At 43.3% G+C, this 27223-nt stretch overlaps 1 protein-coding gene across 2 annotated transcripts in view; it reads left to right on the plus strand.

Moving 5' to 3' along the window:
- Nucleotides 1–27223, plus strand: part of rbfox1 (RNA binding fox-1 homolog 1) — a 333005-nt gene that overhangs the window by 275441 nt on the left and 30341 nt on the right. For both annotated transcript variants that reach the window (XM_041207248.1, XM_041207249.1), the window contains exons 8-10: nucleotides 5353–5485; nucleotides 18165–18204; nucleotides 23115–23179. In XM_041207248.1, coding sequence (XP_041063182.1) covers nucleotides 5353–5485; nucleotides 18165–18204; nucleotides 23115–23179 — 238 coding nt within the window. The remainder of the gene's footprint in view (nucleotides 1–5352; nucleotides 5486–18164; nucleotides 18205–23114; nucleotides 23180–27223) is intronic.

Here is a 27223-nt window from a genome sequence, read left to right on the forward strand (position 1 = left end):
AAATATTGCATACATGGTAGTGAGCATCAAAACTTAAAACTGCTGCTTAAGGAAGCTGTAAAACATAAACGATGTAGAATATGCAAAGTCTAGTTATTTATCTCTGTAATTTGCTGAGAGTTTTTGCTCCGTTTAATGAAATTGAATAAAGGGTGGGCAATCTACTCTGCTAGATTACTGCCCAGGCAGTGAAAACAAAAATCTACCCCTATGGCCGGGACTTTTCGGCCCCATTAGTTTCGGACGGGGAACAGGTGGGCGGGGGAACAATGTGGTGAGAAGGCAAAAAATCGGTTTCCTGCCAGCATGAAATCACAGCAGGATCACCTGATGGTGTCCGCCATGGCAGAACGCCAATCCCGTTGGAGGCTGGCGTGAACCCACTTTGCATCCCTCTATTGGTGAGGTGGGGGGAGGGGGGTGGGTGGCGGGTGGTTGGTGGGAGAGGAGGGTCTAGGTTTTACCGGGAGAAGAAGGAGTACCTGGGGGTTGAGGTTCGGTGGAGGGGGGGACGAAAGTGTCAGGAGGTTGAAGTTGGGAGAGGGGGGATGAAGGTGTCAGGAGGTGAGGTTGGGGGGGGGGACGAAGATGTTGGGGGGTGAAGTTGGGAGGGGAGGGACAAAGGTGTTTGGGGGGGGAAACAAAGGTGTTGGGGGGTGAAGTTGGTAGAAGGGGGACGAAGGTGTCAGGGGTGTGGGGTTTTGGGGGGACAAAGGTGCTGGGGGCTGAGGTTGGGAAGGGGGAAGAGGGTGTAACGTTGGAGAATGAGGCATGTGGAAAGTAGGCATAAGGGGGGAGGAAAGTGGAAGGGGAGGAGTACAGAGGAGGGAATAAGTTTGGAGGGCAGAAGGAGTTTGGAGGTGGGAGAAAGGTGTTTGGGGGAAGAAGGAGGAAATATGGGTCAAGGAGGGAGTAAGCAGGGACCTGGATTTCGTGGCGAATGTGCAAGGGAGGGGTCTGTGGAGTCAATGACTGCCTCCTGGTGAGCAAACTGAGGATGGTAGGAGGGAATGGTGAGTGTGACAGGGGGAAAAGTGAGCTGGAAGGGTGAGAGGCTGAGGGTGCAGTGGTAGTAGAAGAGTCAGCAAGGGTGGTTTGTCAGGACTCAGAGGCAGACATGGATCCTGTGGGTGGGAAGGAGGAGATCGAGGAGGTTAATGTGGAGCCTGTGCAATGGCTGGCCCTGTTACCTCTGATGACTTAGGCGTGGTTCCTCTGGATTGCAGAGGCCTTGAAGCCTCCTTTAGGTGTCCTCCTGTGGGCCACCTACTCCCTCTGTGGTGACAGAGGACAAGGTTAAGAAGGTCATAGGCAAAAGGGACTCGGAGGGAGCGGACAGCCTTTGAGATTTCTGATTGGATGACCCAGGGGTGTCCAGCTGCCCCATTTCCCTCTCGCATTGTCACTGTAGGACTCACCCATGGCTACAACAATTGTACCAGACTCTTCATGAGCCAGCCTATTCCACGTGGTCAGGAAGCAACTCAGAGTAAGTTCACTACGCTGATCCCAGGGATGAAGGGGTTGTCTTGTGAGGAAAGGTTGAACAGGTTGGGCCTCTGCTTATTGGAACTTAGAAGAATGAGAGGTGATCTTATTGAAACACGTAAGATTCTGAGAGGGCTTTACAGGCTAGATGCTGGGAGGATGTTTCCGGACTAGGGTCTCCATGGCATCCAATGGAGAGCTCCATATGCACACATGTGGGTACCACTTCATCAGAGAGCAGGTGGCCACACTCCTGCCACTCAATTGAGAGCTTCTAACAGCTCTGCATGATTTTCCCACACCTTCTGCTGATTCTCCACGATGAGTTGGGAGGGCAAATTCAGTGGCTCGTCATCTGACTCGGACGTCACAGATGCCCTTTCCCTACAGTCCTCTGAGTGTCGGGGAGCTCAGCTAAACTTACCTCCTCCCGCTGCGGACACGTGACCATGCTGTGACCACCAGATTATGAACTCAAGCCAGCTCTAGATCTAGGTCCCGACAAGCTGTATCTCTATGCGCTGGTGGAGGGTGTGGATAAGCACTGTGATGGATCTTCCAGGCTGCTTATTTCCAGCTCTTCAATGGAGGGGGTGTCCTCTTGACTGGAGGTGAGGACCTGGATGGAGTGAGGGACTGGCTGGCCGAGGGCATCAGTTGCTTGGCAGAGTTCAGTGTGAACCAATGTAGAGATAATTAGTGCATGGCAGCAGAGTCCAAAGCAAGAGAGAGAGAAAGCACTCACAGCTGTGTTAAGAGAAGGATGAAGTGGGGCAGGATCCTCATGTGGGTGTTTGCCACTGACCTCACCATCACTGCAGGAATGGTCCATGTCCTCACCACTCAGCACTATGACATGCTCCTCAAAGTGAGTGAAGGGCCTAATGTGGGGCATTCCACTACCAGTCTGGAACCTCTTCCTGTTGGGTGAACCAGCTTCTCCTGCACCAAAACGGATGGAGAGAGTGTGAGCAGGACGCATGGTACTGTGTGGAATGTTTGTGTGGTAAGTGGAGCCATGGACAGTATGAGGATGCAAGCTCTAGAGGATATGAGCTTGATGCAGATGTGAGGGTATTTGTGAGAGTTACTGGTGTTGTTCCTTGAGGTGTGAGATCCCTGTGAATGTGTGATGGGTTTGTGAGTGTGTGAGTTGAGAGCGATGAGACGGTTGACGTACCCTGGTGGAACCTACACTGGATGGCTTACGTCCTCTGTGTTCAGGTGATGCTGACCACCACTGCCATTGCCTCCCAAGCCAGACTGGTGACTCTGGTGGACCTCCTGGGGCCAGAGCAGGGGTAGAGGACATCACGGCATCTGCCCACTGTGTCCAGCAGGCGCCCCATGGAGGCGTCACTAAATTTGGGGACTGCTGTCTTCTTTGCTTTTGGGGCCATCTATCACCTGGAGCAGTCCCGGTCTGGAGACATGAAATAGTCTGCACTCAGATGCGCTTTAAATATGGCGCTGAGTTCTCAGGATGGTGGACAAATCTGACCACTCCTGCCAGTGGTCCAGTGGGTTTCCCGTGAATGCATTATTAATGAGGCACAACGTGCTGAGAATGGTACAACACAGCACAGAAACCCGCCATTACATCCTTTTTCCCGCCTGTTGTGCAAATCTGGGATGATTCCGCCCTATGTGTTAGCGGTTGAAGAAAAAAGCTAAGATGAACTACTCCATGTTTTATTTGTTGCTGGAAGATTTAAGTTCACCTGCCTTCATTGTAGTCCACCAATAATACCAAAAATAAATCTCTTAGCAACAGCTACAGGACACTGATAAGGCTTCGAAATCTTGACTGTCATATTGTAATTTGATCTGTAATACGGTTGCATTGTCGAAAAATTCTTTGGTTTGAATCACTGCACTGACTTGCTGAGAGCCATGACATATCTGAAATTGATCCATGCAGTCTTGAAAAATATTCATTGAAATTGATAAAATCCGGTTATACAAACCAGTTTTCAATTATGCAGAATAGTATTGCTAATTTAGAATCCGTGTATAAGAGATCAAAATTCTGTGCATTGTGTGATTTGTCTTTTTTGTTCTTCAACTGCTTTATGGTGTTTTGCTGCTACGGTTCAGTCTTTTTAATGGCACACGTTATCTTCTCAACAATTGTACCAGACTCTTCATCAGCCAGCCTATTCCAGGTTGGTCAGGAAGCAGCTCAGAGTAAGTTCACCAAGCTGATCCCAGGGATGAAAGGGTTTGTCTTATGAGGAAAGGTTGAGCAGGTTGGGCCTCTGCTCATTGGAATTTAGAAGAATGAGAGGTGATCTTATTGAAATATGTAAGATTTTGAGAGGACTTTACAGGATAGATGCTGGGAGGATGTTTCCCCTTGTAAGGGAATCAATAACTAGGGGGCATAGTCTAAAAATAAGAAATCTCTCATTTCAGATGGAAATGAAGAAGAATTTCTTCTCTCAGGGACATTAATCTATGGGATTCTCTTCCCAGACAGCGCTGGAGATTGGGTGATTGAATATATTCAAAGTTAAGTTTGGCAGATTTTTGAATGACAATGATTATGGCAGTGGGCGAGGAAGGCCAGGCAGGAAAGTGGAGTTAAAGTCACAATCAGAGCAGCCATGCTGTTATTGAATGGAGTAGGCTCGATGGACCAAATGGCCTCCTCCTGCTCTTATTTCTTGTGATTTTATGATTTTTAGGGCTGGTGCAATAGATTATTTGTACAATTATCCTATCTCACATTAATGTTGCATTTTGGAATTTATGTACAATTCTGCTAGTCTCCTATCAATTTGAAGACAGAAATGTTGCATAATTGGCCCAGACTGGCATGGGCTAACATTCTTAACACATGTTTTACTGTCTCATGCACAAAGCAATGCTGTTCTCAAAGATTTACTGTTTTCACGTGATTTCTTTTCATTGTTAGCAGTCCAATGTGATCTTAAGACTCCCAAATATCCTCCTGCACAGAATCTCAATTTGCTGGAAATTTCCAGAGGCTCTGTAAAGAACCCTCTACAATGCACCTCAACCAAACAAAGCTCCGATTTATAGAGCTAAATCTCCTTTGAAGATCAGGCTGTTAATTAATCATGATCAAAATAATAATTCTTGATGTGATAAGTGCAAAGACTGAACCTAACTCTGCGTACAGAAGTTGCTGTCAATTTTACCCAGTAATAATGGCAAGTGTCGACAGCATTGCCATTATTAGTACAGCGAAGTCTGGGCATTTAATGGCAATATGTTACTAATCACACCGTACCTGCAGAAACATTGTGATTTGAATGCTACCATGCACCAATGTGGTTCGGGCTTAGCAGAATGGCATCTTAAGGTTCTATGTGATTCTGTATGATCCATCAGAATGGTGATGCCTGGGTATCTGTTTCTGGAAATTTGGATCCAAGTAAAAGATTTTTCTGTATAACATGCATTTTAAGGTTTGTTGCTTTTGAAAAAAATTCTGTGATTATACTAAGGCACCATGTAAGCAGATTACATGTGCAGCACACTGATATGTTGCACAATTGACTTCTTTGAATATTCTAATGTGATTTTTAATTATATGCAATTGACTTGAAAAAAAAAGACCTTTTCCCCATCAAAAAACTCTTTTGGAATGGTATAGAATCTTGTGTGGAACTGTCGGAAATGCTGCAGGATCCTATAAATAGGAATGTCATAGGCTTCTTTTTTATGCCTATTGTGTAGCCTAGGACAGTTTTGTGCTCCCTTTTTAATATGTGGGTTTCATTAACAAAGTGCATGCAAACAATGCCACATGAGGAAATTTAAATGGCAGGATTATTTCACAAATTAATTTGTGGCAGAATATAGAATGTTGTAACTGTTTTGTTTCATCTCTTTTAGTTCCTGGCTTCCCTTACCCAGCCGCCACTGCAGCTGCGGCCTATCGAGGTGCACACCTGAGGGGTCGAGGACGTACCGTTTATAACACATTTCGTGCAGCCGCACCCCCTCCTCCTATTCCAGCCTATGGCGGGTGAGTGCATTGCTAAAAGGTTGGCAAAAGACTTGAGAAGCTAGGAGCGTTTTCCAGTAGAGTGCACGCTGCCCTTGGCTCAACTTGGAAACTGACACAGTATGTGAACAGTGCAAATCCCTGCACCTTGCCTAAAGCCATGAAATGTAACTGTAATTTGTACAACGGACATTGAATTGAGTGAGCAGGAATTTTCCCACATGCCTCAGGGCCCATTCACCTGGAACAAATTGGGATCCCAAACCCACACTTGTTAGTGGCTCAGCAATTTTCCAGGAGATGCCCTCTTAATTCATCATCTCCTTGCTCGCTGTCCAATTAAGGATGGTAGGCAAGCTCCCAATGCTGCAGGCCCAATCAGAGGGCCGGCAGCACCGGAACTTTGTCAGCCCCACGGGAAGAGGTGGGTGTTCCTGAGGCAGGCTGGGGACTGTAAGCGTGCCTCAATGTGGTGCAGCCCTCACTGGCCAGTAGAGAAATACAGCAATCAACAATTTCAAGACTGGCAGGTCCATCAGGATGGGAGGGAAACTCATCCTGTGGATTGGATTTGATCATGAGTGCAGTCTTTCATGCTCGGCCCGTCAATGGGGTGTGAAGCCTCTGGCTCTGATCACTCTCCAGCCTGCAAAAGCGAGGTCACCTCCATTGGAGCTGGTGAACTAATCATGCTGGAGTTGGGGGAGGTTGCTCTGCCGGCACCAAAATGCTGGGGCAACCACAGGATCGCCTTTAATTAGGCTAATCACCTTAATTGGCTGCCTCTTCCCAGCCCGCCCTTGAGAAACTGTCCCAGCGGCAGGATTGCATTAGGGAGCCATCCGATGTGTCTCCCCTCTCTTTTCCCGGCAACCCCCCTCTCCACTTCCAACCCTGCCTTCATGGGACTGGGAAAATCCAGCCTGAAGTACTTTAAATGTCACAGATCATTATGTAAAGTCTGTCAGACACTGAATGCTGTAGAGCATAAGTTAGAGGAATCAGATATGTGTTTCTTCTGATGATTACAAACATCTGATTCTTAAGGAGGTTGGACAGAGTTCAGGAAAAAGCTTCCATGATTTAGAAAATGGAAATTGCATTTGTTATTTTTGTTGTCGCCGTTCATGGACTCAGATTTTCTCAACCATCACAGTTAATTCAACCATCACAAATATTAGTAAATGTTTCTTTTACCAAGCTCGAGTCTGAAAAACCTTCATATAGTTACTTTATAAGTTATCAACTGACTTGTTGAAGGAAGATTTCTTTCGTACTCAAGTCTTTCCATCACTTCCGGGATCTAAGTTTTACTCCAAGAAATGGGGATGAAGTGATGACCTACTGACAGTTGTCCAGGATCATAGTTTTGACACTTGTAGTTTAAGTCATTATCAGACCAAGGTGGTAACTTTTATCTAAACTCTCTGGCTTTATTGGGATGTAATATATTAGGCAGGATGTAGAATAGAGCTGTTATACTCTCCAGTTGGGTCACTTTGCTCGTGAACTTGGTTGCACACGTATCTAACAGCTGGTGAGTTGGCAACAATATGCTGCATACGCAGAGACCAATATAAGATGAAGTACACTGTTTAGTTACATAGATAACAGAGCACTAACACGATGTGTGCTTCTCCATCCAGACCCTACTCTAAACCACTCTTTACATTGTAACCCATGCTGCACAGCTATTGGATTATACAGTCATGTGGTCAATCTGCTCACATTCTCTTAAAGGTGTTTTGCACCACAAGACTTGTTCTGATTCCATCACTTTCTCACCAGGGAGGTTAGGATTACCCCATAAATTCTGCATGAAAAATGATGCCAGAGTCTGGAGACTGGAATTCATCATTAAACATCAGGGGACCATAATAGACTTGGAGTGGAAATTCGACAGTGACTGCTTTCAGGTGCAAAGCATGCAACAATGGTAAACAGATGCCAGAATCAAGAGACTCGAGGTCAATTCTCAGTTGGGCCTATGACCTCGGCTCAATAATGTATTTTAGGTGCCAGTGGCCGGCGCAGTTCCTAAGCAGATCACCCCTCTGGTGTTTGAATTTCAGGCCATCTGCCTCACTGACAGCATGAATGGATACTGAGTATTAATTAAACTAACGATCAGAGTGTGTGATTATTAGAACTGACAAGTTAACAGCGTTAGATAGCCAATCCAACACCACATAAAATTATATCGAATTTTACAGCACCAATGTAAGACAATTGGCCTTACATGGACAGATACATTTTCAATCTCTCATGGAATTAAGGGATGTGTGGGTTTGGGGGAGGGGGGGCGGGAGGTGGCAAGTGTGAAAATGGAGTTGAGGCAGAAGATCAGCCATGATTTTATTGAATGCTGAGCAGGCTTGAAGGGTCATATAGTCTACTGCTGCTCTTATTTTTTATGTTGTTATGTCCTTAGGTTTATGCCAGTGTTTATGCCCCAATGAACCTCCTCCCATCTTATTCATCTCACCCTATCAACATACCCTTCCCTTCCTCTCTCCCTTATGTACTTATTCAGCTTCCACTTAAATTCTATCCTTAAATTCATCTATTCTGTCTGATAGCTCAGGGTCTATGTCTGTGATTAGCAACAGTCCAGACCCCCATACAACTATGTCCTTATGAGCAACATTGGCTGAATCTACCTGCTTCCTTCCTTGGGACACAGAAGTTACCTTCTGGTGCATTGAGTCAATGAGGCCCTTTGGCAGCAGGGTTACATATTTCCCTTGGATCTTTAATTATGAGTCCATGCATGTGCATGATAACCAAACTGGCTTCATTCTGATTTTTCCTGACTTCAACTTACACAATAAAATGCCGTACTTTGCTCAACCTGGGGGAAGGGGAAGGGTGGCATGGAACATGAATGGCAGGAGAACAACAGGGAGGGGTGTGGAGTTTAAAAAAGAGCCTATCCTTTCGCACTGTTTAAAAAAGGTACTCCAGCTGCATTATGTGGCAACCTCGAATTTAATAAATGTTTTGGGAAGTAATGCCATTTGATCGAAGAGTTCCCTGTGCTTGCCACTCACATTGAAGTACCAGGGCATGGGCCACATCTCAGGACTCCATACCAATAATAAGAGGAACTGGCACCTGCCTTTGAATTATATAACCACCCCCTGGTGTTTCACTTAAGCTGAGACATAACACAAAAAAATGTTGGCCCAGAAGATAGACTCCAGAACACAGCAGGGCAGACAGAATGCATACACACTACAAGAGCCTCTCGCACCGATTCCTGAATAACAGTTCTCAGTCCATGTTACAGTCATGTGGCAACAGCCTTTTGAGATCCAGGGTTCGGTCTCACTTTAATGTATCGTTAGCTACTATTTGACAGTCAGGATCTAGAGGGGAGAACTTCTCAAATTTGAAGTTTTCTAATGGCAATAGACATAATTTCAGTAAAAGTCATTTTGAAATGTATTTTTGGGAGAATTTGGTGAGTGTGGTCGATTCATTCACCAGCGGGCATCAATCTAGCTTTGCCTGATGAGAAGCCATGTGTTGGTGGAGATTGTTGAGAACTGAAAGCCTGCTGCTGTTTGTAGCTACTCCTACCAGGAGGCATTCATGGTATGTCACGCTCATCTATCTTGTGCCATCCTCACACATCCTCACACATCCACTATAGCAACCACTCTGTGACATCCATCATCCAACTACATCTAGGTCAACCCCTCTTTCTGCTGCCCTCCACTTTGCCCTCGAGAAGAGATCCCTGTAGCTTTTTAGCTCTGATCAAATGGCTGAAATACTGGCAAGTTCTTTTCTGGATGTCACTTTTTAGAGTTCGGTTTGGTCTTGCAATTTCAAATACCTCTTTATTTGTCTTCTGATCTCTATATGGAATTTTAAGCATAAGTCTTAGCATCCATATTTCAAAGGCCTCTATTTTCTTCCACAGATTTTTACTTATTGTCCATTTGGACTGAAAGCCTACATCTCATAAAATCAGTACATTTGGTCACAGTGATGGTTAACTGCAGCAAATGGGAACCACAGGTCTTGACACCCAAGCAGACAGAAGATCCACACAGGAAAGGAGTTCCCAGAAAAGTCACTTTTCAGCAAATAGCGTAGATGTATTTAAGGGGAAACTAGATTAGCACATGAGGAGAAAGGAATAGAAAGATATGTTGATAGGGTGAGAGCAAGTGAATAGAATGGGAGGAGGCTGGCCAGTTCTTATGCTATAAGTTCTCTGCAAGATCATCCCTTTAGTTCTCATTTTGCATATTTAAATCCGGACATTTGTTGCTTTATACATAAAGGTATGTGAAGCTGCCTGCGTGGGTACACATCCCTTCCCAGTGCTTTATTTACATAACTCAGTTAGCATGCCTTCATTTCTTCCTTCTCCGGGATGTGTGAAATGTCCGAACACCTTTTACCTTTGAGTTCAAACCGTGCTGCTGTGTCCACAGTTTTTGATTTTTCAGCTGTGCAATTATTTGCAGCCACTATTTTACAATCAGATGAGCCAGCTTTTCTTTTAAAGTGTCCTTTTCTTTTAAAGCACCCAAACACTACCAAATGAAGATTCCTTCCTCAATTATTCAACCTGGGTGAACTTACCAATCTCTTATAAGGTTTGTTCATTTTCAACCTTTATTCTTTCCCTTTTCATTCCTTTATCTCGTTTAGCCACTGAGCATCGTGCCATGTTCAGATTAGTAGACATCCTGTATCCACTTCTTACTTGGTGTTCTACAGGTCAGCTTTCAAACTTCGTTGGACGGTGGTCTATTTTCTCCTTCCTAAGTTCTTTAAAACAGTTCCGTGAACGGGTGAACTGATTAATGCCTTAATATCCTGCTTTACCCCCCAGATTTGTCCTTGTTTATTTTGCCATTCTTTTGACCAGAAAAAGTGGCATGGTCTGAGCTGCAGAGTGCAACACAACTGCTATCATAACTGCTTGATAATCAGCTGTCAGGTGAGGCATATTGGCAAATCTGTCTTCCCCTTCATTGGTCCAGAATGGTGTTACCATTCAATGGTTCCAGGTGAAAGCTCACCAAGTTTATGTCCTCAAGACAAGTGCTCAGTTTGTAGTTGCCACTTATTTCCCCAGATAAGAACCAGTGAAACATTAGTGACTATGCACTGCTATTTAATGACTCAGATTAAAACTAGTCAAACCATTCGTTGCAGGCGCAAGTGATCATCATGTATGGAAGAACTAGCTATGGCTATCCTTTCAATAACAGGCATTTCATCTCTTGAGTTCCAATATTACCCCATAATGATGCTTTCAATTCTTAAGGTTGTTACTGTGACTATTGAGCAGTATAACACTGGAAACTTAGATTTTTTTTTCTTTCCTCTAACCTTTTGCTTCATGGTTGATTGATACTTAGCACTCTGGCTTTGTAAAAGACTTGAACCTGCAGCATATTGATGAAACACATGTGACTGACATAGGGATAGCAAGCGATTCCCTATCAGAAGCATGTCCTTTCCGCTGTATAACAACTGTTCTTTAAACATACTTCAGCTGAAATCAGTGGAATTTGGAGAAATATGTTTTTATGACTGTTTTTGCTCTACATGGCACATGCTATGGAAAAAGAGCAGGACACACACAAAATTTGCTGTTCACTTAAAAGTATTGATCCAGTGGCCCCAATATTTACTGGGGGCAATGAAGAGAGAAGGGGAAGGGAGAAAGGGTTTCTTTACAGGAAACCTGGAAGTAACGGTGCCTGCAGGATTTGACTGCAAGACATCACTTAATTTTCTTTTCACTGGGTTTTCCAGGCTGCCTGTCAGACGGGAAAGCAGCTAAAGGTCAGATGCCTGCTGGCAAGAGGGGGCACGGGAGTAGGTGGTGGGGGATTGGAAGTCATGGGATGTATGGGGGAATTAGAGATCATGGTTGTTTGGGGGTTGGAGGTCATGGGCCAGTTATCAGGGTAGGGGTGTTAGAGATTGCGATATGTGGGACTTACAGAAGGAAGCTTATTGGATCTCAGGGAAACATTCCTACTTGTCCTGCCCCACAAGCAGTTCTGTGTATGCACTTACCTTATACATCTGGTCCGTCTTGCCTCCTTTTACCTGACAGGATTCACAAGACACTGACCCAGCCAGCATTAAATTAAAAAGATGGAGGCAGGCAGCCTACTAAAAAAGATTCTACTGACTGACCTGCTTCCTTGGAGTGCATAGATGATCCACACACTGACTCATTTTCATTAATACAGGTGAGTTGGGGGCAAGTTTGAAATGCTAAAACCATTTTACCACCATCTAACTCAATTCCACTCATTCTTGGGGGTTAAAATTACCCCAAATGTGCCACGCAAAGGTAAGTATCAAGTTAGTGTAGCTCCAAGAACAAATCATGAATGGACCCAGAACACCGTAAAGCCAAATGAAGTATCTATTCTAAACATTCCTATTGCTGAAATGCCATTGGCAGCTTTATTTTTGTAAATTCATTTATGCCAGCTTTTTATTTGCTTGAATGAGAAATTGCCTGTCAGAGTTTGTTAAGGCTTTTGCAAAAAGTAAGACAGGAACACACTGGTTGTAATTGTACTGGCACTGGTGCAAAACACGCTGAAGCAAGGCCATAAGTTCACTAGATCACAAGATAAATATGGATGAGGAAGACTGTTTAACTTGTCTTAATTCATCCCTGCAGTGAGATCCTAGCATTCGCCCATTGTAGCCTCCAGTTGCTTCTTCAATAAGGCTTGTGCCTCCACTAATTTATCCGGAAGTTTATTCCACACATTGATCGGTCTTCCCATGGGAATTTCCTTGCATCCTGATAAATTAGTTTTTAGTAGTTTGAACCTGTGTTCCCCAGCCCAGCCTGCATCTCTTTAAGAAGTTGGTGCATTTTTACTGGAGCAGGTTGCTAAAGGTGCTGGGGAAGAGTTCTCAGCCTGCAGGGAGAGGGTTTTTTTATTATTTCACGGGATGTGGGCATCACTAGCAAAGCCAGCCTTTGTTGTTAATCCCTAATTGCCCTTGAGGAGGTGGTGGTGAGCTGCCTCTTGAACCACTGCAGTTCCTGTGGTGTAGGTATACCCACAGTGCTGCTGGGAAGCAAGTTCCAGGATCCTGCAACAGTGAAGGAAAGGTGATTTGGGCTGGATTTTATGACACCCACCCTCCTCCCCAGCTGGTGTATTTGAAGGTGGGGGCTCATAAAATAAAGCACATGGTCTTCCCACCCATCCCCGACCTTTCTCCCATTTATGATGGATGGACTACTTAAGAGCCTCATTCCACCTCCACTGCTATTTAACTGTGGCACAGAGAGATTCAAGCCAGGTGGGTAGCCTAGCAGTTTTTACAACATGGGTTGATATCAGAGAAGAAGGTAAGAAGCTGGAGGTACCTGCTCAAGCTCATATCCCTCTTTAAACACCTCATGCTCCCCCCCACCCCCCGCCTCAGCCAGCATGCATCTCAAACCTGGTCCCTCACTCACCTCTCCCTCTTTGCTGGGGTCTGTCAGTCAGGCTGTCCAAAGCTCTGAACTTGCCTTTAAGTCCATGCTGCATCACTTCCCTTTCTTCCAAACTGCCTGCAGTCCCAGCATTGGCCACTGCTTAAACCTGGGACTACAGCACTGATGGCTAATGAGATTGGCCCGCAGCTCTCCAAGGCTGGACTTCCACCCATATAGGGACCGAAGACTCATCCTGAAACAATTAAGGCTGCTTTCAGTGTAAAATGGCTGCCTGGCAGCCGACTTTTGGGCAGACACAGGAGTGACTTTTCAGTGGGGAATATGGCGCCCCATAAAATCCAGCCCATAGCTCCGAGTCAGGGTGGCGTGTGGCTCGGAGGGGAACTTGCAGATGGTGGTGTTCCCATGCATCTGCTGCCCCCAGTTGTCCTTCTAGGTGGTAGAGGTTGTGGTTTTGGAAGGTGCTATCTAAGGATTCTTGGTGAGTTGCTGCCGTGCATCTTGTATGTGGTACACACTGCTGCTACTGTGCGTCAGTGGTGGAGGGAATGATGGATAGGGTGCTAATCAAGCGGACTGCTTTGTCCTGGACGGTGTTGAACTTCTTGAGTGTTGTGGGAGCTGCACTTATCCAGGCAAGTGGAGAGTATTTTATCACATTCCTGACTTGTGCCCTGCAGATGGAGGACAGGCTTTGGGCAGTCACAAGGTGAATCACTCGCAAGAGAATTCCTGATTTTGACTTGCTTTTGTAGCTGCAGTATTTATATTGCTGGTCCAGCTCAGTTTCTGGTCAATGGTAACCCCCAGGATGTTGCTAGAGCACAGCAAGGAAGGTTTTGTGATGCAGCACTGGAGGCCTTGGTGCAGGAAGCATACAGGAGCACAGAGGTTATTTATCAACAGGGGAGTCAGAAGGCCCTCTGGATAGACACTGAGAAGACAGTGGATTCAGATAGCTGATGCAGCCAATGCCAGCAGTCTAGCTCCGATGACCTGGATGCAGTGTCACAAGAAGTTCACTGGCATCACATGAATGGTCAGTCAGTGAATGCACCTTCAAATGCCATATTTCACAAGCTGCATATTAGCCTCACAACCTGTTCAATTCATCGCACTCTATCACTCACTTATCAAAAATCTCCATCAGTCATAACTCATACTACACATTCTTAGCTTCATTTCACCCTTACACATTTAGCACAGCTGCAAGTCTTATATCTCATGGCTTGCACACACCGCCAGATATTCAGTCATATAGCCTCATCACCAAAATACACTGCACCCGCTCTCACAATTGCCTCTCTCTTGCAGGATATGATGGTAATAACTGAAGGCAGCAGGAACCAATCTGTGGGAAGCAGTCATAGCTGCATATCCTTACCATGATAGATGAGATGGTCCTCACCATCATTGCAATGGCCATGACTGAGGCCATGGCCAGTGGTGAGGCAGAAAACATGTAAGATGACAATATGCTAATCCTTCCTCTCACATCCCCTTCTCCCTCATCCTACAATCTCGTCTGATACACAGACTTCAAATTCTGTGCTACCTCTTGCTTCCCCCCATCCCACCCTGCACCTCCCAACACAACCGTTTTTCCTTTCAGACATCCAAGAACTGTCACCTGGCCAGGCAGTGGGTGGAAGAGAAAGAGATGGAAAACAGGAAGATAATAAAGAAGAAGTAATGTGTCACTCACTCCCGCACGCAGCCACCAGATCAGATACTGACACTGTATATTTTGGAGGGTAGCTTAGAGGTGAGATATACAGGTGGTCAGACACTGGGCATGAGTGACTTGCAGCCAGGGCTGGGGAAAAGGGTACCACAGGTGCCAGCTCGCCAGTAGGTGAGATCGTATATGAGTCCTGCTGCAGAGGGCTCGGGTGAAGGCATCGATGTGACGAACTATTGAAGAAAGACTGATGGGCACGCACGATGAAATGCTTGGGTGCATTGACACATCTATCAAAAAGCCTGCGGCTACTGTCAAGGAATGTGGAGATCTCCAGGGCCAACTTGACATGTGGCTTTGCGCAGAGCTTGGGAATCCAACCTTTCCAGCTTGAAAATTATGACCAACTCCATTACACACTTAGTAACCGATCATAAAACAATGTCTGATGCCTCAGTTTCTACTGCAGCACAGCAGAAAGCCCTGCCAAGCATCTGAGTGTTACAGTGGAAGCTCAGACTGAAACCACGCAAGATGTCTGTTGCCATGAGCGTTCGGAGTGCCACCATAATGGCTGTGCGTACCAGTATTCAAAGGAGTTTGCACAGTTTTGCAGCTTACCGCAGATTTCTAGGATTGCCGAGGCACTACCCTGTGGGAATGGCTATGGCACCTTGAATACGGATCTGTTGTCCTCTCTCAGGAAGACAGCCTTCATCTTTCCACCACTGCCACTCAGGAGCAATTAGGGATGGGCAACAAATGCTGGCCGAGCCAGTGACACTCACATTCCGTAAGTGAATGAAAAAAAGACTCTGCCAGTTCCCTTACTCTTGCCTTTCAGTCAGGCAACCCAGACTTGCTGCCGCCCATGTCAAGATTGTATAGCCCATAACTGGACCTTTTAGGCCCAGAGCTACATGAGGTAACCTCCAAGACCATTTGCAGCCTCGTCAATGAAAGTCAGCAGCCTTTCACCAGCCATGGTGCAACCTCTGAGGTAGCACTGCGTAGGAACACTAGGCCGTGCAAAATCTCACAGAAAACAGGCACTAAGGGAATGCATGAGAGTAATTAATTAACTTTTGTCTGGAATATTGTATGGTTTGATTGATAAAGTTGGTTTAGAATGTTTGCTTTGTGATGACTTTTATTTCAATATTGTGACCAAAAGGACTCAGTGATGGTCAATAATAGAGGGAAAGTAAGGTGTGGGACTGTTGTTGAATAAGGATTTGGGATTTTATTCACTGGTACTGCAGTCGGATAAACCAATAATGGACACGTGATTGGAAATTGGCTTTCTTGGTTGCCTCCTCCCTTATTCACGCACTTCGTCTTCCATTTCCTCTCCTTCAGCTGTTCGCTGTATATCTGCTGGCAAGAACTGTGCCCTGATGATGGCAAGGATGTGCAGGACACAGCATACACCATAACGAATCATCGCAAGTACTTTGTAGACCACCAGTGAGCTCCTCCAGAGCAGCCCAGGCAGCAGAAACATTGCTGAAGTGGTCTTCTCAATGACATATTGTGTGGCAGTGTTGCCTCTGTTACGTACGTGCTGCCTAAATGTGCTGGGGTTGTGCACCAAAGTTATGAGCCAGGTGGTCAGCAAATAGTCATTGTTACCCAGTAGCCGCTCTCTGGTCCCTTGTGGTGGTTCTAATGATGATGGGTCAGCTGATGGCACGGTATCACAACTATTGCCTGGTTACTGGGCATTCACCTGCATGGTACACTGATTATGGCCATACACCAGCTGGACATTGAGGGAGTGAATTGTGTTGCATCACTGAACCTACGTACAAGGTGACATGTGGCAGTGAGTGGCACCCTGCAGCTTGGGAAAGCCCTCTATCCTAGCGAAGCCACGTGTTTGCTCTGCCGGCTTCTCTCTGGAAAGAGATAGTATGCCTTGCCCTCTGTAGGAATACATGGCATGTGTGTTCTCCAGTATACAAGAGTGGATGGCAAATTGTGAGATGTTGGAGATGGCCTACTCCATCCTGGAAGGAGTCCAAACAGAAGAAGTTCATGACCACAGCTACTTCCACAGTCAATACTGTCCTTACCCTTCTCTGAGGCTGCATGTCTGCCTGCAACAGATGGTAAATTTCAGTGAGCATCTCCTTTGTGAATCAGAAGCAGCACAAACACTGCTTCTCAATGAGGTTGAGATAGGAGAATTGGTCTCTGAAGACCTGGGTGTATATGGCCTCCTTCTGAAAACAGTCTCCCCCCCCACTTTCCTCCTCCCTGTTTGTACTTGTCTGCTTCTAGCAGTACAAACCTCCAAACATTTCTACTAATGCAGCAACAGCCAGTAGAAATCAGCAATTAACCTGAAAGTGTTTGTTCATGTCTTCCTGCTCCTTAACAGTGCGAGATTGAAAGAGTGTTAGCTGGAGCATTCATGACAAGTACAGCATCGAAAGAGTGAAACTGTTTTACATTGACAGACATCACGGCCTGCCTACCCTGCATATTTTTGGCACATGCTCTCAGTGTGCACATTAACAACCTCACCAAAATGGCACCGTGTATGGCCAGTACTGGTGTGCTGGCATGACACAGATATCATTTTGGATCAGAAACTGCATTCATAGCACCAAAAGTATGGGTGCTGCACAACCAATTTTTGCAACCCCTGTCCGTCTGGTTCCTTAGCAAACAAAACTAGAGGTGATTCCATGAGATCAGCTTGCTGAGAGTATTGGCATTGCACCTGCCTTCAAGCTGCAGAAAAGGCATGCGAGAGAAAACTGGGTCTTCTGGATCACTGTTCAACTCAACTCCAGATGGATATGATGAGAATTTTCTCTGCCTGATAGAGGCCTTATTGAGATAAATTTGTCTTAACTCAGTTTGAAGTGATTAGAAATGTAAAGTGTGTGACTTCTCTGTATTTAATATTAATTGAACAATGAACTCGTAGGTATCTGGTGTATGGCAGGAATAGAAAGTAAAACCATCCCATTGCAGCAGTAGGAGGACCTGTCTTTAGATCAGATTGAGTTTGAAAAGTTCATTATCCAATCAATGCTGTCAGCCTTAAGCTACATGCAACCTGTACTTTTGTGGATAAGAATGATAACATGGGATAAACAGGTTCCATTTCATTGCATCATCAAACCAGCTTCTGTAACAGGAGTCATTCCTTTCAAAATGTTTTCAGCAAGGGAGAGGCCCCTAATTTTGCATCTATTGCTTAACCAGTATGTGCCTCCATATGTTGGTATTCGACTCGAGAGCCATCTACACTGATCCTTGCTGGTACCATTGAGGCAGGGTAAATGCACCATGTCATATAGTACATAGTCTGGTTTCTATTAAGTCATTGTTTTGACTGATTTATTCAGCGCTTTCCAAGTGAGGCTCTTTCTCATTGGTTTACAGTCATATATGTTAAATAAAAACGTGCTTTTAGAAAAATCTGTTCAAAATCCTTAAACATCATGTTTTACCCTTTACTCTTTCAGTGGACTAACCTATGTGGCGTATATGCTCTTGCACATGAAAATGCATTAACATGAATGTTTCTTTTTGTGTGTGAATCTTTGCAGTGTTGTTTACCAAGATGGATTTTATGGTGCAGATATTTATGTAAGTACTCGTGATGTACATACAGTCTTCACTCATTACTAAAGTCATTCTTCATCCAAGTTTGCTGGGCAGTGTCCCTCAGTTTTGATTTTGCTAAACCGCCTGTCAAAAAGCATTCAGCACAATGTACAAAAGTCAACAATGTAGTTGTGCTCATATCCTTGTAATTTTTCATAATTTTATCTTGAAATAGTCTTTAGCCTGTATATGCCTCTCAGATTTATGGTATCCAAAAGCACATAGGGTGATCACTTAAAATATTAGCATAACGTGTAGCAGTATGATTCCTGTTAATGAACTGTGTTGTAAATGGCTTTCATTTTGTTAAGGATATTTTTTTCTTTTAGTTTCCAAACATTTCATGTCACTTTTGTTCTATTTTTGGAGAGTTCTATAGGCATTTTTCTGGTGACTTTAATGTGTATGATATCTGCAGATTTTATGTTATCAGAATAATGGTTCTGTTGCTCATTAAAATGATAGATGGGAGAGTGGCATCAAAATATTACTTACTTTTGTTTTCAATTATATTGCTAGTATTCCTAACTCAGGCAAGATTGGTCACTTTCACACTGTACTACACTGTAGGCTAAGACCTAGGTTTAAAAGTACAAATGGGGCAGGTACACAACTGAAAATTCTGAGCACCCTAGGATCAAATAGAAGACTTATACTTATGTTCAAAATCTGTGGGTTTCCAGGAGAATGTATCCCAGATCTTAATTCAGTCACCAGATGGATAGTTTGCAATAGTGGAGTGCTCCATCTCATTGTTACCCATCATGAAACAGTAAATACAACAAACAAACTTGTCATTCCCAAAAGAGCATATTAGAATCATAGAATGGTTACTGCATAGAATGAGGACATTCAGCCCATCTCATGTCCCCCTGCCAGCACTGTGCTGCAGCATCTCACCTCGTTCCAATCCCCTGCTTTTTCCTGGCAATCCTGCATTTTTTTTTCTCTTCAGATAATTATCCAATTCTCTTTTGGAGGCCTTGATTGAATCTGCTAGAACCATATTATCAAGTAATCCATTCCAGATCCTAATCGCTTGCTATGTAAAAAAGCTTTTCTTCCTGTTGCAGTTGATTATTTTGCCAATCACCTTAAATCTGTGTCTTCTAGTCTGGATGCTTCTGCCAATGGGAACAGTTTGTCCCCACTCTGCCCCAACCCATCATGATTTTGAACACCTCTATCAAATCAAATCTTCTCTTAATCTTCTCTTCCCCGAGAAGAATAGCCCCAACTCCTCCAACATATCTAAGCAGCCAAAGTTCCTCATCCCTGGAATCATTCTTGTGAATCTTTTCTGCACCATCTCTAATGCCTTCACATCTTTCCTAAAGTGCGGTGCCCAGAATTGGACACAATACTCCAGTTGAGTCTGAAACAGTGTTTTATGCAGGTTTATCATAAATTACTTGATTTTGTACTCTATGCCCCTATGCTTAATTAACCTGTCACCTTCAATGATTTGTGCACATATACTCACAGATCCCTCTGCTCCGGCACTCCCTTTCGAATTGCATTCTTTAACTTATGTTGCCTCTCCTCATTTTTCATATTACATTAAATCACTTTACACTTCTCTGTATTAAATTTTACCTGCCACTTGTCGGCCCATTCCACCATTCCATCTATGCCCTCTTGAAGTTTATCACTATCCTAGTCACAGTTCACAAAATTTTTACATTTTGTGTTATCCGAAAAATTTGAAATTGTGCCCTGCTCATCAAGCCTAGGTCATTAGTATAGATGAAAGCAAAGATCCTAACACAGGGTTTGTCCAGTGCGACAAACAACCACTCACAACTACTCTGTTTCCTGTCGCTCAGCCACTTTCGTATCAATGTTGTTACTGTTCCTTTTATTCTAAGGGGTCTAACTTTGCTGACAAGCCTGTTATGTGGCATGTTATCAAATGCCTTTTGGAGTTCCTTGTATATCACATTGACCACATTATCAACCAGTTGAGCTGGATTAACTGAATTGGAATTGATGATTTCAGTCTTTAGACTTTGTCAACTGTTAGACGGAAGGAGGGCGTGTGGAGGTGGATGGTTCTTCCTTAAGAAGGAAGAAATAAGGAGACAGAAAAGAGCACAGCTCTCATCATTTTCTTTTTTGGACCTGATCAAGTTAGATGTTGATTAAGACACTTAGTCCTTAAGGCTTGCGAGCAGAAAACCTCATAATTATTGCTTGAGAATCATAAGGTTTTTAGACTTGTGTCTTTTGTTTAATCTTTAAAACTATTTTCCCCATTGTTAAAATTAACAATAACAAATAAAATGTAGAACAACTTTTATACTAGTTTTCAGCAGGGATACCTCTTAATTGGAAGATGATGTTAGTATTTTTCTTCTGGACATTGACATCTTCAAACGTCAAAATAAATTAAAACAAAGCATGCTAATTTTCAATACTTTGCAATATAGATGCATTTTATATTATATTAAAAAACCAGAACACTAGAATTTTCCCCTGGAAGCCATCTTCATTGTGTTTTCCTTCCAAAGTTGCTCAATTAGGCCTCAGCCTCCAAGTTTAAATTTAATTGTTAGAAATATGAAAAATGCATTAGACAACATTAGGAAATACAGGTAGCATTCTGGCTTTTCAATCATTGCAATTCATCTTTCAGAGACTATGAAAAATCACATTGTGTGAAACTTTAGTAAACAGAAGAAATTCTTTTCAAGATAAGAAGAAAATATAGCACAGAAATCCCTCTTCACTCCTCATAGTACTTTCTACCTTTTTTTTCAAATTGGTGATACTTAATTTATATGGATTTTAGGTTTTCAGTGGTTCAGTACCAAACTTGAAAAGGAATGGCTTATTGGGTTCATGGGTTATTCATTCTTTTTACATTCCAAACATTATTTCTGTTTCATTATAGAGTAGTATATCAAGAACCTGTGTATGGCAATAAGTTACTACAGGTATGAAGTACTGGATAATGAGCGAAGCATCACATTGAATGTGGTTGCCGTGAAATGTTTTTACTAACTGAAATAAAAGGGGTAATTGTTGATGCAGGAAGGGTTTGCTTTGAGTGAATATTAACCATTTTCAGGCAGTTTGGGTTTGCTGAGTAACTAGAGCTTGGGGGTGAATAGTGGCAAAAATTATTGTGAATGAATGTTGATTTTGGACGGGAAACCTTGGTTAAAAGCTTAGTAATTAGGACTTTTATAAGTCTTATTTTTTTTCCACTGCGCTTGCAAGAATACACAGTGAGGAGGCTGTCCCAAAGGATGGTGGGACGGCCACTTCCAACCACATTTTAATTGGATCATAAATGGTGTTTGCTTTATCTACAGAGACTGGATTCTGTATGTTAATTGGCATGCTGAGATCATTTAGAAATGGTTGATATAACATTCTAGCCCATTGAACAGGAGGCTCTGCTGTTCTCACAGTTTGACAATCGATGCATCACTGCCCACAATTCATTTTGAATGCGCATTTGTTTGTCCTGTAGCTTAATTGAAGATCCATAATTATCCTAACTTTCAAAATTGGCGAGAGCTAGTTTAATTAAAATCAAATTTCTATAAGAATGACTTAATTCTAATTCCAATTCATATGTTTTTAAAGAATTAATTTTAATAACAGAGCCAACAAATGCATTAGGATCAACATGCTAGGGATACCTTGAAAGAATATTTAGGATCCTTCAGTATTTTCAACATTTGTGCAGCAGGTGGCCAATTTCTGTGCACAAAGCAGCAAGCTGTACTTGAACGATGTAAACTTGTGTTCCTCTAAATTAAGTAACAAGTAGGCATACAGTCAGCATTTCTCAACCACAACACTCAGATTCAAATCAGCAGTGTGGATTAGGTTTTTTAATATATCTCTTCTTGGATATTGTTTTCTGGGTGATCTCACATCTAAACCTAATAGATTTGTTTAATGAATGTCTAATTTTTCAAACTTACACATTTTTGATTCAAGGATTAACATAAAGAATAATAAATGACATTTTAAAATTGTCATGGGCCTAGGCTTGACACAATAAATCAATTTAATAGTAAGGAGTAATTTACAGTGCAATTAAATGATTCATTTAGCTCAGTTAAATAAGAACTTTATTTCTTTTCCTCTTTAAAATTTACCCCCTCTCTTCCTTTGGATTGCCCAAACAGGGCAGCTGACCTGAACTATTCTGATACCAGAACTCTGTCAATCCTGCTCCCCAACCAGCTGTTAGGAAGTACAAGAGAGCACTGTGGAAGAATCTGTCATTGATTTTATTTTCCCTGTTTTAGTGGAGCTATATCTGTACCCTACTCAATACCCTCCACTAACGATTGAACCAAGATTGGGAATCCTGTGCATGGGAAATAATGGACATGCAATATTATCCTAACATTGAGTGATTCAACACATTGGTACACCAATGCAATGCATCGCTGTCCATATAATTCATCCTTTGACCACTTGTGTTTATCTGCATAAAGATAGATGCTGGTGTCTATTTTAGATTATTAGCCATCAGAACAAGCATTATTTGTCAAAAAAATCTGAGTCCAATCATTTACTCTGCCTCAGAGGATTAAACCAGAATTCATATACCTTGAATATGTTAAGACTATAAGGGTGCTGATATATTGCTTGCCCTCTTCATCACCTGCAAAACAAAATCACAGGCCAGATCTAGCTTGACAAACAATGTGATAGGTTATGGTAAAATAGCAATGAAAAGTGTATGTATCTTACAGCAAACAGCTTTACAAATTCATGTTTCTTCTGTCCAAATATCCCATTGAGTTTATCAAATGTGAAATCATTAGTTCAGACATAAATCATGATCTGCTTCCATAAATGTTGAAAATACTGGGCCTCCTATGCTATGGAATTGCAAATGGACTGAGCTGCTTCTTTTGTTCCAGGGTGGGTACGCTGCCTACAGGTATGCCCAACCTGCCACTGCTACTGCTGCTGCCTACAGCGACAGGTAAGGGAGCCTTTCCTTTTTGTGATTTATCATATTGTAATTTACATGACTCGGTGCTAGGATGAAAAGGAGCTAGTTCTCAGGAATGTTAGATTATCATTCAAACAAATAACATTGTTCAGTTGTGAATTTGTGAAAGCCACTACTATAAGTGTGATATGGCTGCTCTAATTTGGTCAAGTTATGATTGCTTCTACAATGGTGTTTTGATATCTGTATGCCACTTACCAACCATCAGCTTAGACTGGTTCTGAATTTCGAACCGTTTTGTGTGAAACGATGAAGGAAATTTATAATTCCTTATGAGAAAATACTGACTTGCCATTCTGGAATGAACTTGACTTGCTTTCATTTAATTTGAAAATCTAAAATGGTTCAATAAAAATTGAGTAGGAAAGAGCAAAGTGGCTGGAGTTTGAGTGTCTAAATTGAATTGAGCAGAACAAATTGCCCACAAAGGCAAGTTGAGTGCTTTTAAACACATTTCCACTTCCATTTTAACTTAGTGTCCTGAAAAAAAATACTAGCATGCAGTTCATCAAGGCATCGGTCATGCTCCACAATAAGCAAGGAGAAAGACAGAATTCAGCTTTGTTAATGACATTCCTGAAGATGGTGCCACACTACATATTATTTCAGTTATGGTTTACTCTAGGCTCCCTGAGAGATACTCAAGGCCTCATATGATACCCTTCTACCAACTGATACTCTAAACCCCAGATGAAATAAGCTGCATCCCTCCTGACAGCTGCTGCCGGCTTAAATGACATTACTGTTCTCCATACCATCCCTTGTCAAGCCATGGATGGAAGTGCCCAATTACAGATCAATACTGTGACCACTGGGAAATGATTGTACCCTAGCCAGCAGAGCTGCAGATAAAGTTTTCTTTTTGTTGATTAATGTTTCAGACTCATTAGATTTTTTCCCCCCCAACAAAATATTTAATGCATTTTTTTTACACTTCCAAATTAATTTCATATGTTGGGTTACTTCATCACAATGATATAATCTCACAAGCAATTAAAATAATTTGTGGTTTGGCATATTTAATAAAAAACAAAGCTAACTTCTTTTGTTAAGGGGAAGCTAGATAAGCACGTGATGGAGAAAGGAATATGCTGATTGAGTTAGATGAAGTATAATGGGAGGAGGCTTATGTGGAGAATAAACACTGGAATAGGCCAGTTGGACTGAATAGCCTGTTTCTGTGCTGTACATTCCGTGTAAGAGTTGAAATGTTATTGCCCAGCTCTTTTGTACAAGATTTAAAATACACTTCGAGCAGCATTTTCCGGTCGGCGAGCGGGGGCGGGACCCACTTGCTGACACGTAAAGTAACGCGGGGTGACGTCGGGTATGCATCCCGACATCACCCCGCATCATTTAGATTTTCAGCGGGCATGCAGCCGAGTCGGCTGTGTGCCTGCTAAACTGTCAACGACCTATTATGGCCATTAAAAAACTAATTAATTAACTTAATGGGCCTGCCCATCCAACCTTAAGGTTGGCGGGTAGGCCAGGAGGCCAGGCAGCCTTTGGATAATGCATGAAGCCTCATCCACAGGCAGGATGAGGTTTCATGGAAGATTTAAAGTTTGACGAAAGTTTTTCACTAAAACTAAAGGACATGTCCCATCTCATGTGACAGTTTCACATTATGGGACATGTCCTTAAATTTTTTTCCGTCTTCAGTTAGGTTTTTAAAAGTAACACTGATCTCCCTGAGGCAGCATTTTGCCTCAGGGAGATCTGTGCAGTCTTTCACACACATTCACATAAGAGTGCACTCCCGACTCAGGGAATTCCCCCCACCCAACCCCCCCACCCCCCTCCCCAACCCGCACAAGGAGCGCACAGCGCTTCCAGGCGGACGTTATGCTGGCCATATAAAATGGAGGCACCCCCCCCAAGCGGAGGCGCCAATCAAGAACCTGCCCGCTCCTGCACAACCCCCACTGACAGGGGCAAAAGCTGCCCTTTATTTTCAAAAATAACACAATATTTGCTCGCTTACTTAAAAAAACTCAATGTTCTTTTTCTTCTCTGCAACTGCTTTACCTTGTCTGCCGCATTCAAGCTGTCAACTTTGACTGGTCCTGCATTTACAGCTGTTTTGAGCAGATGGCCCCTGATCTCTTTAACCTCACCCAAGTGACAGTGAGGGCCAGAAATCATTTCACTGTAGGAACACCCATTGCTATCCTCATTCCTCAACCACACAAATGTACTAGTCAGTCAGAATCACTGGAGAGCAATCAAGATCAGGAACCATGGCTGAGATTGTTTTCTCTCCATCCCTAGCCCAGGCCATTCCCTTCCACCACCTATGCTGGGACTGGGACTGACCTTGGTCTTAGTATCACACTTGGTGGTGCATTAACGCACCAACCATTGGAGAAATTATCAAACTGTTTGCATTTGTTTGGGCTGAAAAATATGTCAAGTGAAAACAAAAATTGTTGGAGTCTTTGGAAGCTTGAAGCAAAGTTATTGTGAGAAGCACTGACCAATAGGTTTGATTAAGGGATTAAAAAGAGAAAAATGCTGTAAATACTCAGCAAGTCTGGCAACATCTGTGGAAGGAGGAACAGAGGGCAGGATTTTCCAGTACTGCTGGAAATTTCCACCTAAAGTCATCAGACTTTTGGCTGCTGTCCAAATTTTCCAGTCCCGCCTGTGGCAATTCCCGCCCCAAGTGGGACTGGAAAATTTGGAGAACAGCCAAGAGTCCCTTGACTTTGGGCACAAATTTCTGGCCGGACCAGAGAACCCCGGCCAGAGTCCACCTTTGAAACATTGAGACAGATTTTCAAAGCAGGGTCAGGATCCTGACACTGGATCATTTCGAGTCCTGACCCTGTGCCTCAGCTTGTGACGCTATTTTTAAATTCAAATGGCCTAGTTGGTCAGGGGGTGAGCTTGGCATCCAATTTAGAGGTACTGAGGGTCTCCACGAGGTGGGAGCTGCCTGTCTGGTACCAGCATCAGAGGCAGGTGGCAGCCTTGTAGAAGAGAGTCAACAGTTTCTACAGGGCTGGAAGGCCATGCAAGAAAATGAAGGTCCAGTGCCAGCACTGGAGCAAGTAGGTCCATTGAAATCTGATCTTAAGATAAACAAATAAACTTTATTTGGCCCCACGGCAAACCCAAGAGCTGTGCGCTAACGTGCACCAGACTGTTTGGGTTCGCTGAAATAAAGTTTAAAAATTCCATTCTTCGCTGGGTAGGTTCTTTAACAAGCTCCTTAAGGAGTTCAAGAGATTGTTAATTGGCAGTGAGTAGGCTTGCTGCCAGACCTGCTGAGTTTTTCCAGGTAATTCTGGTTTTGTTTTCTCATTTCCTCTCCCTGCCGGCCCTTTGAAAATTGCAAATTTTCCTGGAGACATTGGGATCCTGACAATATTTCCGGGACCGCAATTTTTATATCCCATACACACCACATACCAGTCCTACAGCCTTTTGAAAATTTGGCCCATTTCTCACTCCACAGATGCTGCCAGACCTGCTGAGTATTTCTAGCGTTTTCTGTTTTCATTTCAGGTTTCCAGCTTGCACTGTATTTTGTTTTTGTATGAGGTTTAGTGAAGGGTTTTTTTCAGAGTTTAGTTCCATCCTCAAATTTGTCACCTAGTCCGGTCAGAGTTACTCCCTGGATAACAGCTCGTAGAAAGTTTTGCATATGCCTTAGCTAATAATTAAATATATTTCCTCTGCCCAATCAGTCATTCATGTTAATAGTAAGGGAAAGTTAAGCTAATGGATGGGCGATAGCCTTTGGATCAATGCCCTTTCAATTTAATCTTGTTATAGCATTAGGACTGACTGGTAGTTAAAAAAACAGCCCATCTACCAGAGCTATTAGTTATGCTAATTTGTTTTAATATTCATTCATGGTTTGTGGGTATCACTGACCCCATCCCTAGTTCCCCTTGTTCAGAGGGTATTTTAAGTGTCAACCACATTGCTGTGGGTCTGGAGTCACATGTAGGCCAGACAAGGTAAGGACAGCAGATTTCCTTCCCTAAAGGGCCAGTGAACCAG

This window comes from Carcharodon carcharias, chromosome 15 (genome assembly GCF_017639515.1).
Source record: "Carcharodon carcharias isolate sCarCar2 chromosome 15, sCarCar2.pri, whole genome shotgun sequence".
In the NCBI taxonomy this organism is placed as follows: Eukaryota; Metazoa; Chordata; class Chondrichthyes; order Lamniformes; family Lamnidae; genus Carcharodon; species Carcharodon carcharias.